This window comes from Callospermophilus lateralis, chromosome 6 (assembly GCF_048772815.1).
Source record: "Callospermophilus lateralis isolate mCalLat2 chromosome 6, mCalLat2.hap1, whole genome shotgun sequence".
Lineage (NCBI taxonomy): Eukaryota > Metazoa > Chordata > Mammalia > Rodentia > Sciuridae > Callospermophilus > Callospermophilus lateralis.
In genome coordinates, this window is record NC_135310.1 from 99,435,441 (window position 1) to 99,448,443 (window position 13,003).

At 36.5% G+C, this 13,003-nt stretch overlaps 1 protein-coding gene across 11 annotated transcripts in view; it reads left to right on the plus strand.

Moving 5' to 3' along the window:
- The window catches only part of Dst (dystonin), a 345,440-nt gene that overhangs the window by 219,270 nt on the left and 113,167 nt on the right, over positions 1-13,003 (plus strand). For all 11 annotated transcript variants that reach the window (XM_076858540.2, XM_076858545.2, XM_076858542.2 and 8 more), the window contains 9 exons: positions 106-255; positions 988-1,203; positions 1,369-1,518; positions 2,550-2,783; positions 3,981-4,133; positions 5,487-5,720; positions 6,176-6,442; positions 7,868-8,413; positions 9,501-9,677. In XM_076858540.2, the coding sequence (XP_076714655.2) occupies positions 106-255; positions 988-1,203; positions 1,369-1,518; positions 2,550-2,783; positions 3,981-4,133; positions 5,487-5,720; positions 6,176-6,442; positions 7,868-8,413; positions 9,501-9,677 (2,127 nt within the window). The remainder of the gene's footprint in view (positions 1-105; positions 256-987; positions 1,204-1,368; positions 1,519-2,549; positions 2,784-3,980; positions 4,134-5,486; positions 5,721-6,175; positions 6,443-7,867; positions 8,414-9,500; positions 9,678-13,003) is intronic.

Below are 13,003 nucleotides of genomic sequence, written 5' to 3' on the forward strand. Positions count from 1 at the left end.
ATGGAAGTACCTGCATGAAACATTTGAGAACAATCCCATATATTTTATTTGCTTTAAAAATCTGCATAAAGGCGATTGAATCAAAATGTCCAAATTTGTTTTTAGTTTTCCACTGAGTTGCAGCAGTGTTTACAGCACACTGAAAAAATGCACGAATATTTGGCTTTGCTTCAAGATATGAAGCCCCCCCTAGACAACCAGGAGTCTGTGGATAACAATCTAGAAGCTTTAAAGAATCAACTGAAACAGTTAGAGGTAAGAATTATCTACTGCTTTGTTAGTTAGCTTTACATTACTATAACACATACCTGAAATAACCAACTTATAATGAGAAAAGGTTTATTTGGACTCCTAGTTTTGCAGTTTCCAATCTATGGATCAGTTAAACTGGCCCTGTTGCTCTTAGGCCAATGGAGAGGCAGCACATTGTGGTGGGAAGTAGGTGGTAGAATAAAACCACTTACTGTATGGCTGGAGAGCAAAAGAAAGACACTTGCTTTACTCTATTTTGTCATATCCTCCCAGATATGGAACACTTATAAACACTTATGCACATCTGTAATATATAATATAATAATGCTAATTAAATATAATTGGATCCAACAATTATGATACTAATTAACGTAATAGATATAAGCTCTGGATTATAATTTCCAACCTGTTTTAGTATACCTTTGTCAGTTTCGTTGAACTACTTACAGAATTGAAAACTTAGAGTTTAATGGGTTAAGATAAGGACCTACAAGCCCCTTTAAGGCATATCTGTGGCGACCTAAAGACCTCCCACTAGGTCCCACCTCTGAAAGTTTCCTCTACTTCCCATAGCCCCAAGCTGGGGTACCCAGCCATGGGACATCCTGGGTCCAACTCTAACAGTTATCTATTTATGGATTTATGGTATCAGCTAAGCAAGCACTAAGTACTTTTTTGTTTATGTTTGTGTTTTTCACTGAACAGTAACCAGATCTGGGGTATGTTTCTTTTCAGACATTTGAACTGGGATTGGCTCCAATTGCTGTGATTTTAAGAAAAGATATGAAGTTGGCAGAAGAGTTCTTGAGGTCTCTTCCCAGTAACTTCCCCAGAAGACATCTTGAAGAGCTGAGCATGAGTTACCAGAGCTTGCAGGCTGCCTTCTCTTCCCTTGGCAGTGTGTCTTCAGAAAGAATGAAGCATATTATGCTTGCAGTGGACTCTGAAATGGTAGGCGTGAAAGCAGCAAATTTTGAATGAAATTTGGGTGTTTGAGAATTTAGTCACAAGATGAAGTATTTTATTTTTAGAGTGTTAAGTCCTTAAAAAAGAACCCCTGTTTATAGAATTCTGAAATTTTGGAGACAGAAATGAATGCACAACTTTATTTTCCAGTCTAAACTAGCAGTTTCCCATGAGGAATTTCTGCATAAACTTCAGTCTTTCTCAGATTGGATATCAGAAAAGAGCAAATCTGTGAAGGATATTGAGACTGTGACTGTTCAAGATCCTGAAGATGTAAAGAAAAGTTTGGCATTTCTTAAGGCAAGTACCAGAATTAGTGTGACAGAGTACATTATAAAATCTATGGATGTATGTAGTGAGTATTTAAAAATTGACTTACTATATAAATCTTTTTGACTTCCCTAAGACAAAAAAGAATTATTTCCTTTGTCTCTAAGAGGTGTGTCTTCATAGTTGACACAACCATAACATAATCACAACTTTTGGGACTGGGGCTGTGGCTCAGTGGTAGAGTGCTTGCCTAGCATGCATGAGGCACTGGGTTCAATCCTCAGCACCACTTAAAAATAAAAAAATAAAATAATGATTTTGTGTCCACCTATAACTAAAAAGTAAATTAAAAAAAGAGTGAAGGGGAGAATTAAAAAAAAATAATCACAACTTTGTGGATGCTATTCTGATGCTGTCCCAAATGCTTTATCAAACTATGACTACTGTTGACATATTGAGAATTGTATGTATATATTTGTTTATATATTATTTAATCACATAAACACAAAATAGTATAAATTATACACAGTAGTGTAAGTAGTTTTTCTATGGTAGGCAGTTTTGGCATGATTTTTTATTTTCAAGCTCTTAGTTTGAACAACATGCCCCATGAACATGGTGAGACTCCTTTCCTCAGAATCAGAAAATTGAAATTCTGGCCTGTTTAATTCATTCATATTTCAGATTTCCTGGATTCTTATTTATGTGTTACCACAATTAAATAGATGCTGTGAATATTAGGGACTGATATTTAATGTCATTGGTTCTCTTAAGTGTTATAAATATATGTAAATTGGATCTTTGTCTTTTGGCAGAATTTAAGTGTGATATGACAGGGTAAGATAAAATATTCCTGAAAGGGTTATTTATTTTATATAGTGTATTAACTACCATGCATTTAATTAATTAATTGTCATGTTACTAGATGATGAATAATGAGAACAGTGTCATTAAACTTTTGACTACTGATCAAAGGAGCATATTTGAAAAGTCAGTCATATTAATATAAACTTCATCATGGCTTCATTCTCTCTTGATAACTTCTACAACTTTGTTTACAGAATGTGTTAAAAGATCTTGGACATACCAAAATGCAGCTGGAGACTACTGCCTTTGATGTTCAGTTCTTCATTTCTGAATATGCACAAGATTTGTCCCCCAACCAAAGCAGACAACTGCTGAGGCTCTTAAATACAACTCAGAAGTGTTTTCTTGATGTACAGGAATCAGCAACTACTCATGTGCAACGTTTAGAGACTCAGTTACAGCTAGAACAAGATCTCGATGATCAGAAGGTTTGCCTTTGTAGAGATGGAATTCTTTGTTTTGACTTTAGTGTGAAAACTTAATGTAGATTGCAAGGATTATAGCATTGGTAGAAAGATTTTCTGGACGGTGTTAATGGACAGGACACAATGTAGAGACCCTGCAATGTTTAACAGATATTATTTTTTATAACGGTGCCATAATTTAGCTTAGACTCCCTGACACTAGTTATTGTAGGTCTATTCTTTATCTTCTGCCCCTCACCTATCCCCAAGAACAGGAAATACAGATGCACTCAGAAATGTCAAGGGATAAATTAATGAACATATGGCAAAGGAAAGATAAGAGTATCTTTTTTCTTCTGGGAGATGATATGGCAGCTCTGATTGTGGGCTTTAGGGTCAAATTGCCTGAGTTTGCATGCCAGCTGCCATATTCACTTGTGTAAGTGAGAGCAAGTCACTTAACCTTAGTTTTCTGATGGGTAAATTGGAAATAATAAGTGTTTATCTGGTAGTGTTATGAACACTGACAAAAGAGTATATATAAAACGCTTAGCATGTGCTAGGTTTTTAATAAACAGGAATGTTATACTCTGACTATAAGATGAATAATTAGTATATATATAATAGGAACATGAAAGAGGCAAGTAATTAGTTTTGACTTATTAATCTTTTGGGAGATTTACTGATTTGCACTAGAGTGCTATATCTAATAGCAATCATGAGCAAAATTTGGGAATGTAATTAGACATAGTGATTAAGTAAAATATATCGCATGCAATTTTTTCTTTATTATTTCCTGAAGCATCCAGGCATTGTCTCTAGCATGATAACCTATATATTCTTATCATATATGTTGACTGACAAATCACGACTAACTTGTCTTTTGGTGTCCTTTTGCAGAATTAATTATGTGTGTCGCAGGTTTCAAGAGCTTAAGAAAATGGGATGTTTCTTCCTGTCGGTCAGAAGTTCCATCTCTTACACATATGCATGGCCAGTATTCTGTTGAGCAATTTCATCCACACATGATCTCTTTCCTTGTATATGGGACATGCTCGTTCTTTCTGTATCACTTGGCTCAGTGTGTACCCCACTGCTATCATGTTTACAGCATACTTATAAAAGCTTAGTAGAGGAAATTTGAAAAGTGTGTTCTAATAAGAAATAACACATAGTAATTTTGAATGTACATTAAAGTGTTTTGGTACTTCTCCACTTTAGATTGTGGCAGAGCGTCAACAGGAATACAAAGAGAAACTGCAAAGGATATGTGATCTCCTCACCCAGACTGAGAACCGCCTCATCGGTCACCAAGAAGCCTTTGTGATTGGAGATGGCACCGTGGAGTTGAAGAAGTACCAGTCCAAGCAAGAGGTAGAACTTGGTTTTGTATTAGCAAAATACAAAATAACTGTGTTCATGTTAGGTTTGATTACTGTCATTTGGAAGGCAATAAGATAGTTGAAAAATAGAAAAGTTTTAGATTTTTCAGAAGCAAGGCATACCTAGAGGTTCCCGGCCTGAGCTTTAAATTTTATATTAAAAGTTGGATTTCCAACTTGGAGCAGGCCAGGTAATTTTCTTGGTAAGAAACTGGATGGGAGGAGGTATTAAAGGAGGTTTGATGGTAGAAATAGCTTGAGTGGTAAATTAAAATTTGAATCCATTTAAAGTTAGACTTCTCACTTGTAGACCAGGAAAAATTAGCCATCACTTTGTGGTTTTTGTTTGCTTGTTTGTTTTTCACTTTCTTAGCTGCTGCTACTTCCTCCCGTATTTCTCTGTCATTTGTTCCCTTTTATTGAAGGATGATGAAAAACAAATTAAAAACATCAGATAAGAATATCTTTATTTTGATATCAGGATAAAGAATTTTCTCACTCACTAGATACCTGTTTGTTCAGATTCCAGATTATACCTATTGTTAGCTTCATAACTTAATGTTTTTGAGCCTTGGTTTGTTCATTGGTTGTATTTTCATTGCTACATTATTATAAGAGTTAAGTAAATATTCTGAATTAAGTCATGAGCATAGTGTCACACAGTAATGACTAAATAAATAGGATCTCTTTCAATTCAGATATTTCTCAGAAAAATTTAGGAGGCTTAAGATATGGAGAAAAATAATATTAAAACTCAAATGTAGTATAATGTAGAGAATTAAAATGCACAATAACAGAGAAAAAGTTATATAGGAAAATCTCCTCTGTTGAGACAAGGGAAAACTACTGAGAAAAAATCTTAATTTTGAGCTTCCTGGCAGTCAGGTCAAAGAAGCAAATATTATAAGGTCTGATGTTTAAAAGAAGGAGGTATCATAGTTCACTGGGGGAACTATTTTCTTTTTATCCTGAGCAGTAAATATATATCCCTCATATATATGTTTAACATCAGAATAAATATTACTATGTATTTACAAACTTTGTAAGTATAATTGTAAAAAAAATCAGCACATGCAAATTTGCATGTATACTGACTACTTCAATGTTTTCAGAATTTCACAAACTACATTTTTTTTTGTTAAGCATGAAAATCTCATGCTTTTCCTCTTTGTTGAGATTTAAAATTATGTTAAGTCTTGTGATTGCTATAAACCAATTCAAATAAACATTTTCAAAATGCTTTGTCAAACTACATGTGCTAGACTCTCTGTTTTCCCTTCTAAGAATTATAGCTCTGAAAGAGTGAAGTCGATAATAATGTACTGTTTTTACTTTTATGTTCCAGGAGTTGCAGAAAGATATGCAGGGAAGTGCACAGGCATTGGCTGAAATAGTGAAAAACACAGAGAACTTCTTAAAAGAGAATGGTGAAAAGCTGTCCCAAGAAGATAAGGCTTTAATAGAACAGAAACTTAATGAAGCGAAGATAAAATGTGAACAGCTGAATTTAAAGGCAGAACAATCGAAAAAGGAGCTGGATAAAGTTGTGAAGACAGCAATCAAGGAAGAAACTGAAAAGGTCCTATTCAAATGCATGGTTCACTATTGCTTTGTCAAAAATGATTACATAGCAGCTACTTGATTTTATTTAGTGATATCGGGTAGTAGTGAGCAGTAAGTAGCACCAAGAACTAGAATTCTGGGTGTTCAGGTTTGTAACTGGCCAGATACAACAAAAGCCTTGGAACATTGGCTTTGCTTCACTTCTTAAAATTGAGTGGGCTGTGAGACTCTGGACTTGTAGAGAGTGTGATCCCTCATCAATAGTAATTAAAATTTTGGAATGTATTTCTAAGAGCAATGAGTACTTCAGAGTAAACTGCCTGTTGCTTTAAGGTTTAATTTCAATGTGTAAACTTTTCACTGCCGATTTTTAAAATCTAAAATTATCGAAATATTTATTTATTCTGTGGGTATCTTAAAACCATGCCTTGGCCTTCTGTCATAATACCTGTGTGAACCTTCTCTGCCCAGGTTGCCGCTGCGAAGCAGCTGGAAGAGAGCAAAACCAAAATAGAAAACCTTTTGGACTGGTTGTCAAATGTCGACAAAGATTCAGAAAGGGCGGGGGCAAGACACAAGCAGGTCATTGAGCAGAATGGGACCCATTTTCAAGAAGGCGATGGGAGGTCGGCGATGGGAGAAGAGGATGAAGTCAATGGTAACTTGCTGGAAACTGACCTTGATGGGCATGTTGGAACCACTGAGGAGAATCTGAACCAGCAGTACCAGAAAGTGAAGGTATGTGGCTTTAAACATAGTGGTGTCCTCAGATTCTGTTTCCAGGTCAGTAAAAATAGAAATGACCTAGCACATATGAAGACTTGATGGCCACAGAAAAGGAAGTCCTTTGTTATCCTGATGTTAAATATAGATTAAGTGAATTACAGACGAGTCAGAAAAAAATTAGGAGAACTCATTAGTGATGGCGCACTCTACATAAGTGAGGCAGTAGCATAAGCAAGTAACCGAGCCCATAGTAACAGTTGACATTCATGGGACAATTACGATAGGCCAGATACTCTTCACTCTTTCTTCCTTACCTCATTTGGTCCTCCCAGTTACTCTTCAAGGTTTTTATTTTCATTTTACAGGAAAACTGTGACTTACAGAGCTCAAGTAGCTTGCCCAAGTTATACATGTTGTAAGGGAGAGGGTTTGGATTAAAATTTAGCTTTGTCCTCAGTCACTCTGATAGGTTTGAATCTATATTTGCAGACTGGCTTGCTGAGCAGTCCTGAGCTCACTTGTACCTTTTCTGAGCTCAGCTCATCTAGACAGTGCAGGCTGTTGTTGAAAGGAGATTATTTAAAAAAAAAAAAAAAAAAAAAAAGCCCTTCAAAAAACCCCAAACAGTTTTAATTAAAGCTAGGATGGATGTCTACTACAGGATCAAAGGCAACCTTTGAAGAACCATTCTTAAAGTGTCACATAAATGATCTTGTCTCAGTGTTGCCTTTGGTTATGGAAATGACTGGACCTACTGCCTATCAGTGTCTGCAGGAAGTAGTCTTGGTATGGATCACATATGCTCTTCACAGTAAATCTGTGCTTTACAGAGGTTATTGTCTCCATTTCCACAGCCTGGAAACTGAAGTCCAGTGATGCTAAGTCACTCCAGTATTTTCTTTTATTATATCTGCTCCTTTAACTTCTATTTGGCTTCTCTGTGTATCGTTCATGTATAATTATTACAAAAATGTTTTTATTATTTTAAAATTGCAAGTTATTTTTTCCCTAACTAAATGTTTTATCGAGATCATTTCCTAATTTTTTTTAAAAATCATTTACTCAATAATAAGGTAAAGACTTTATCAGTCCCTCTTGGGTAGCTGTCAGGGATCAATGAGTAAAATGTGATTAGATTATACCTGCTTCCTTTAGAATTTGAATAGAAATTTGTTATGTTTTTCCCCAGCTTCTCAAAAACATTTGTCCTCTGTGATTAGTTTATAGTACTTATTAGAGAAGTATAGAAATTTTCTTAAAAAAATAAGATTAGGGAGATCAAAATACAATTCTTGCTGTTCTGAAATTCAACAAAGGAGAATATTGTACGGCTTGAGAAGCGGGGCACAAAGCCCTTTGTCACTGACACCTGTCAGCCCTGAGGCCACAGGGAGCTCCAGAGAGCTTTAAAATTATGGTCAATTTGTTTTCACTTAGGCCCAACACGAAAAGATCATCTCTCAGCACCAAGCAGTCATCATAGCCACGCAGTCTGCACAAGCACTGCTCGAAAAACAGGGCCACTATCTCTCTCCTGAGGAAAAAGAGAAACTGCAAAAGAACATGAAGGAACTGAAGGTACATTATGAAACTGCACTGGCTGAGTCTGAGAAGAAAATGAAGTTAACACACTCCCTGCAGGAAGAGTTAGAGAAGTTTGATACTGATTATAGCGAGTTTGAGCACTGGCTCCAGCAGTCAGAGCAAGAGCTTGAAAACCTGGAAGCAGGTGCAGATGACTTCAGTGGCTTAATGGCCAAGTTGAAGAGGCAGAAGAGTTTCTCAGAAGATGTCATTTCTCACAAAGGTGACCTGAGGTACATCACAATTTCTGGAAACAGGGTGTTGGAAGCTGCCAAATCTTGCAGCAAGAAAGAGGGAGGCAAGGTTAGCAAGGAAAATATTGACACTTCTGCAACCTACAAAGAAGTCCAGAGCAAACTGGATCATGCTACTGATCGCTTCAGGTCTCTCTACTCTAAGGTAATTTTTTTTTTAAAAAAATTTTTTTAGGGGAAAGATCAATCTATGGTTATAGTTTTCATGCTGTCCTTGTAACTTTTATTTTGAATTTAGAAGCAGGAAGCCTAAAAAATGATTCAGGGGAAAGCATAGTTTAAGTTTTATTTATTTGCTTTTCTACTGACAGAGGTGTTTAAAGTTTAGGGGTTTAAAGTTACTTAGTTTTTTTTTTAAATTTTTAGTTGAACATGGACTTAATGCCTTTATTTTATTTATTTTATGTATGTGGTGTTGAGGATTGAACCCAGTGCCCTACACATGTGAGATAAGCCCTCCACCACTGAGCCACAACCTGTTCCCTAAAGTTACTCAGTTTTGACAGGGATTTACAGGAAGCCATAGATCACCACTGTCATATATAATATGACCACCAGATGGGGATCACGTGTAACTAAACTAAAAGGGGCTGTTGGCCTCAAGCTTGGGAACTGCTTTCTTATCAAATGTAAGACTGCCCCACAGATATATTTGATGAGTACATTATTTGCATACTTAATTACTTACACGCTGTTTTGTTGCCTCCCCTCACTTTTTTTTAACATCTGTGGACAAGTTAAGTAGTTTTGTTTAGAAACAACAACAACCACCTAAGCACTATTTCCGTTTTCAGTGTCAGTGCATAGACTGGCAAAGGGCATAAGTGCTTTTAAAAGTATCACTGACTCTTACTGTACACTCTTCTATTTGTGTCACTCAATCTTATACGATATTTGGAAATGATTTATTAAGCATTTGTAAATCTTTTCATCAAATACAAATTTAAACACATGGTGTATAATACTCAGGGAATGTGCCCTGGCAAATCTGCTCTGATGATTGATATCTTTATCCTTCATTTGAATTCATACAAATCTACTGACTATTTCCTTGTTTTTAGAGTTGCTTTTTGACTTCTTCATGTATAGGGTGGGGGGGAACCTCAGCTCTACAACTTTGGTTGAATTCCTTTGTTTCTCAAGTTACATAGTTCATAGGTCCTAGAGTTATTTGACATGGGAGAAGATAGTAGGTTTTAATCTCCCTTGCATTCTGCCTCTTGTTTTTTTAGTGCAATGTTCTTGGAAATAATCTTAAAGATCTGGTGGACAAATATCAACACTACGAAGATGCTTCATGCGGACTTCTTTCTGGGCTTGAGGCCTGTGAGGCCATAGCGAGCAAACATTTACTTGAACCTATTGCTGTGGACCCCAAAAATCTGCAGAGGCAGTTAGAAGAGACCAAGGTAAGAAAGAAAAAAAAGAGAAAGAAAGAGAAAAGCAAGAAGGACCATCAAATAGTTTCTCATACTTTTGGGATTGTTTTACCTTGAGTAGAGGAATGAAGGATGGGAAGAATATGCTTCTCCCTCAAGAGGGAGCTATGACTTTGATTCTCCACAGTCTCCTCCCTTGCCCAGAGTTACTCAGCTGGTTTCACATTGCCCTTATGGGTATCTGCACTATCCAGTCTCTTCAAGTAAAACCCAGAATTGTCCAGGCCTCTTTGTGTATCTTGTTCCTTTGTTTATTCCTCTATTAGAATTAAGTTCTGTGAGGATAGGTGTTTTAGTTTTGTACATTGCTATGTTCCTAGTGCTTGGACTGTTACCTGGACTAAAGTAGGCACTCAATAAATATTTGTTCAAAAATGGGCAGGTAGGGGGAATAAGGGATCCCACTATCAGACAAAGTTCTCAAGGGCCAGGACTGGGGTTTTTGTTGAGTATCCTCGTGATTCCTAGAAATATAGACTTCAATTTTTACTCAGCACAGTTCTCAAAATATCTGCCTGTGGGTTGGGGGGCTTGCTTACTGTAGCACAGTTAGGTAGCATGTGCAAGTTCCTTAATTTGACCCCCAGCACCACAAAAGCAAAGCAAACTGTCTCCCTGTCTTTTCAGAAATGCAAGCTTGATATCATAATTGTATAATCATTCAGACCACAGTGTCGGAGAAAATCTGTTTCTTAAATTTAAAGCATATTTTAGAATTCTAATGTAAGGAGAGAGAATGTTTTTAAAATATTTTATTCTTATTAGAAACAATCAATAATTTTGAATTAGAAAGTTCTAATTCATAAACTATTCAATGATTTCTTTTAGCTGGGGGTGGCAGCAACTAATTGCTACCCTCGCTAGAAAATAAACAAAAGATTTTCAGTACACTGCCTTTTAGAATATAATTGCATGTTCATTACAGTATCATGAACCACCATTGTGCCATTAACAAGGAAAACAGGTCCCCTATTAGTTGAGCTTAAAGTCAAGTATTGCCTGAGACTGGTGATTGCTTAGCTAAAGTAAATATGGCAGATCAAAGCCAAGCAGTAAGACATTTGTGGAGTGGGTGGAAGTGAAGGCTGGGAGCAGGGAGTGGGTAGAGGGCCAAGTTCACTGCTGCTTTCCTGGGCTGGAGCGTTCACCCCATCTGACCTGCACACCAGGCAGTATCCTGGGCCAGGTAGGTGTCCCCAGACTAATGCAGCCCCCCTGTGGTTGCTGCCTTCCTTCAGTGTGCATTTTCAGTCCTGATTTTTGTTTGGTTCTTAATTAAGTTTTCAGTTCCCACTGATTATATGTTCAAGGGCAGCATAAATGCCAACGGCAGAGGAGATCCTGTGGCACTTAAGGCTATTGTTTTGATGAGAAATGCCAATAGTTTAACTAAGATTGATGATATTACGTTTAATTAGAAAGTTAGGCATTTTAGTATAATAGAAATATCTTTTAAGTTAGGTGTTTCTAGTGTAAAAATATAATTTTTTAAAGTTAGATTTGTGTTAGGAAATGGATTACGGCCTATATAAAAGTATTTTTTATGTAACTAGAGCAAAATAAAAAAAAAAAAAGAAAGACCCAAAGGATAGCTAAGCTTTTTAATTAAACTGATACAGAGATTAATTTTAGAACAGAAAAAAGTTATTTGGTTAGTGTTGAAAAAAGCTCCTCAAGTCTAAAGGCAGTCAAAGAAATGCAAAGAGGAGAGAGCTACCTCAAAGGAGAATGAATTTTAATTAAGTCACAGCATAACTTTAAAAATTAAATGTGCAGTTGAAGCTGTTCCCAGCATATGTTTTGTTTTTCTCACAGATGATCTCCATATATAGTAAGGATTTTTATGAGGATTAGGTAGTCTTTTTCTTTTGTATCTATTAATATTTAATGATTATTTCTTTCAATAATAAGATAAACACTTAAGACTACTACAGATTTTTTTTTCCCAGTACTAGGGATTGAATTCAAGTTGGGTGCTCTGTTACTGAACTATATCCTTAGCTTTTTAGAAAAATTATTTTCTATTTTGAGACACAGTCTCACTAAGTTGCCCAGCTGACATCAAACTTGGAATCCTCCTGCCTCAGCCTTCTGAGTAGCTGGGATTATAGGTGTGTACAACTGCACCTGTATAAAAATCAATCTTTCCTGCCCTTACATGCTTCTTCTTATATTCTGTTGTGTAACAAATGTAATTTTGGCGGGCCTCATTAGTTCATTTGAAATATTTCTATCCAATAGCATGTTGTTATTGGCCTTGTTTAAAAAAACAAAACAAAACCTATTAGCTGTGTTTTCAGTAGTCAGATACCACTAGGCTACAAGGACACTTCTCAAGATCCCCTCCAGAGAAATCACTGGATAAAACAAGATTTTAGCCCCTTCAGAGGCATAGAAGGCAGGATTCGGAGACCAGCCTGGAAGCCCAGGTTTGGAATTGGCCACAGGGCCAGATCATGTTGACCAATGATGTAGCCCTTTGAGGCTTGCACTGAGCCTGGTGGTGGTAAGCCAGGAAAGTTTTATGACCTGGAAAAGGACCCTCAGCTTCATAGGCTCCATCCTGTTCTGGTGCAGGCAAGAAGACCAAGGTCATAATCTTGTATTCTGTGTCACGGATGCTAATTCCATTGGAATCTATTCAAAATAAGACATATATTTAAATAATTTAATTTTCAGTTTTGTTACAAAGTAGTTGTGTAAAACATGATTCTCATTACATTACAACCTTATACATGTTAACTCTTTTTTATTTTGTTACGGAGAGCAAAGGAATGGGACATTTTGAGGAGAAGTGAAGAAGGGAGATTCTTTATAATCCATTCCTTCATGTTAAGATAATATGCATGTTAAGATATGGAGATTCCTCGGAAAGCTGGGAATGGAACCACTATTCAACCCAGCTATTCCCCTTCTAGGACTATTCCCAAAAGACCTAAAAAGAGCATACTACAGGGATACAGCTTCATCAATGTTCATAGCAGCACAATTCACAATAGCTAGACTGTGGAACCAACCTAGATACCTTTCAATAGATGAATAGATTTTAAAAATGTGGTATTTACACACAATGGAATATTACTCAGCACTAAAAAATAACAAAATCATGGCATTTGCAGGAAAAGGGATGGCATTAGAGCAGATTATGCTAAGTGAAGTCAGCCAATCCCTAAAAAAACAAATGCCGAATGTCTTCTTTGATATAAGGGTGGTCACTCAAAACAAAGCAGGGAGGAAGAGCATGAGAAGAAGATTACCATCAAACAGGGACGAGAGGTGGGAGGGAATGGAAGAGA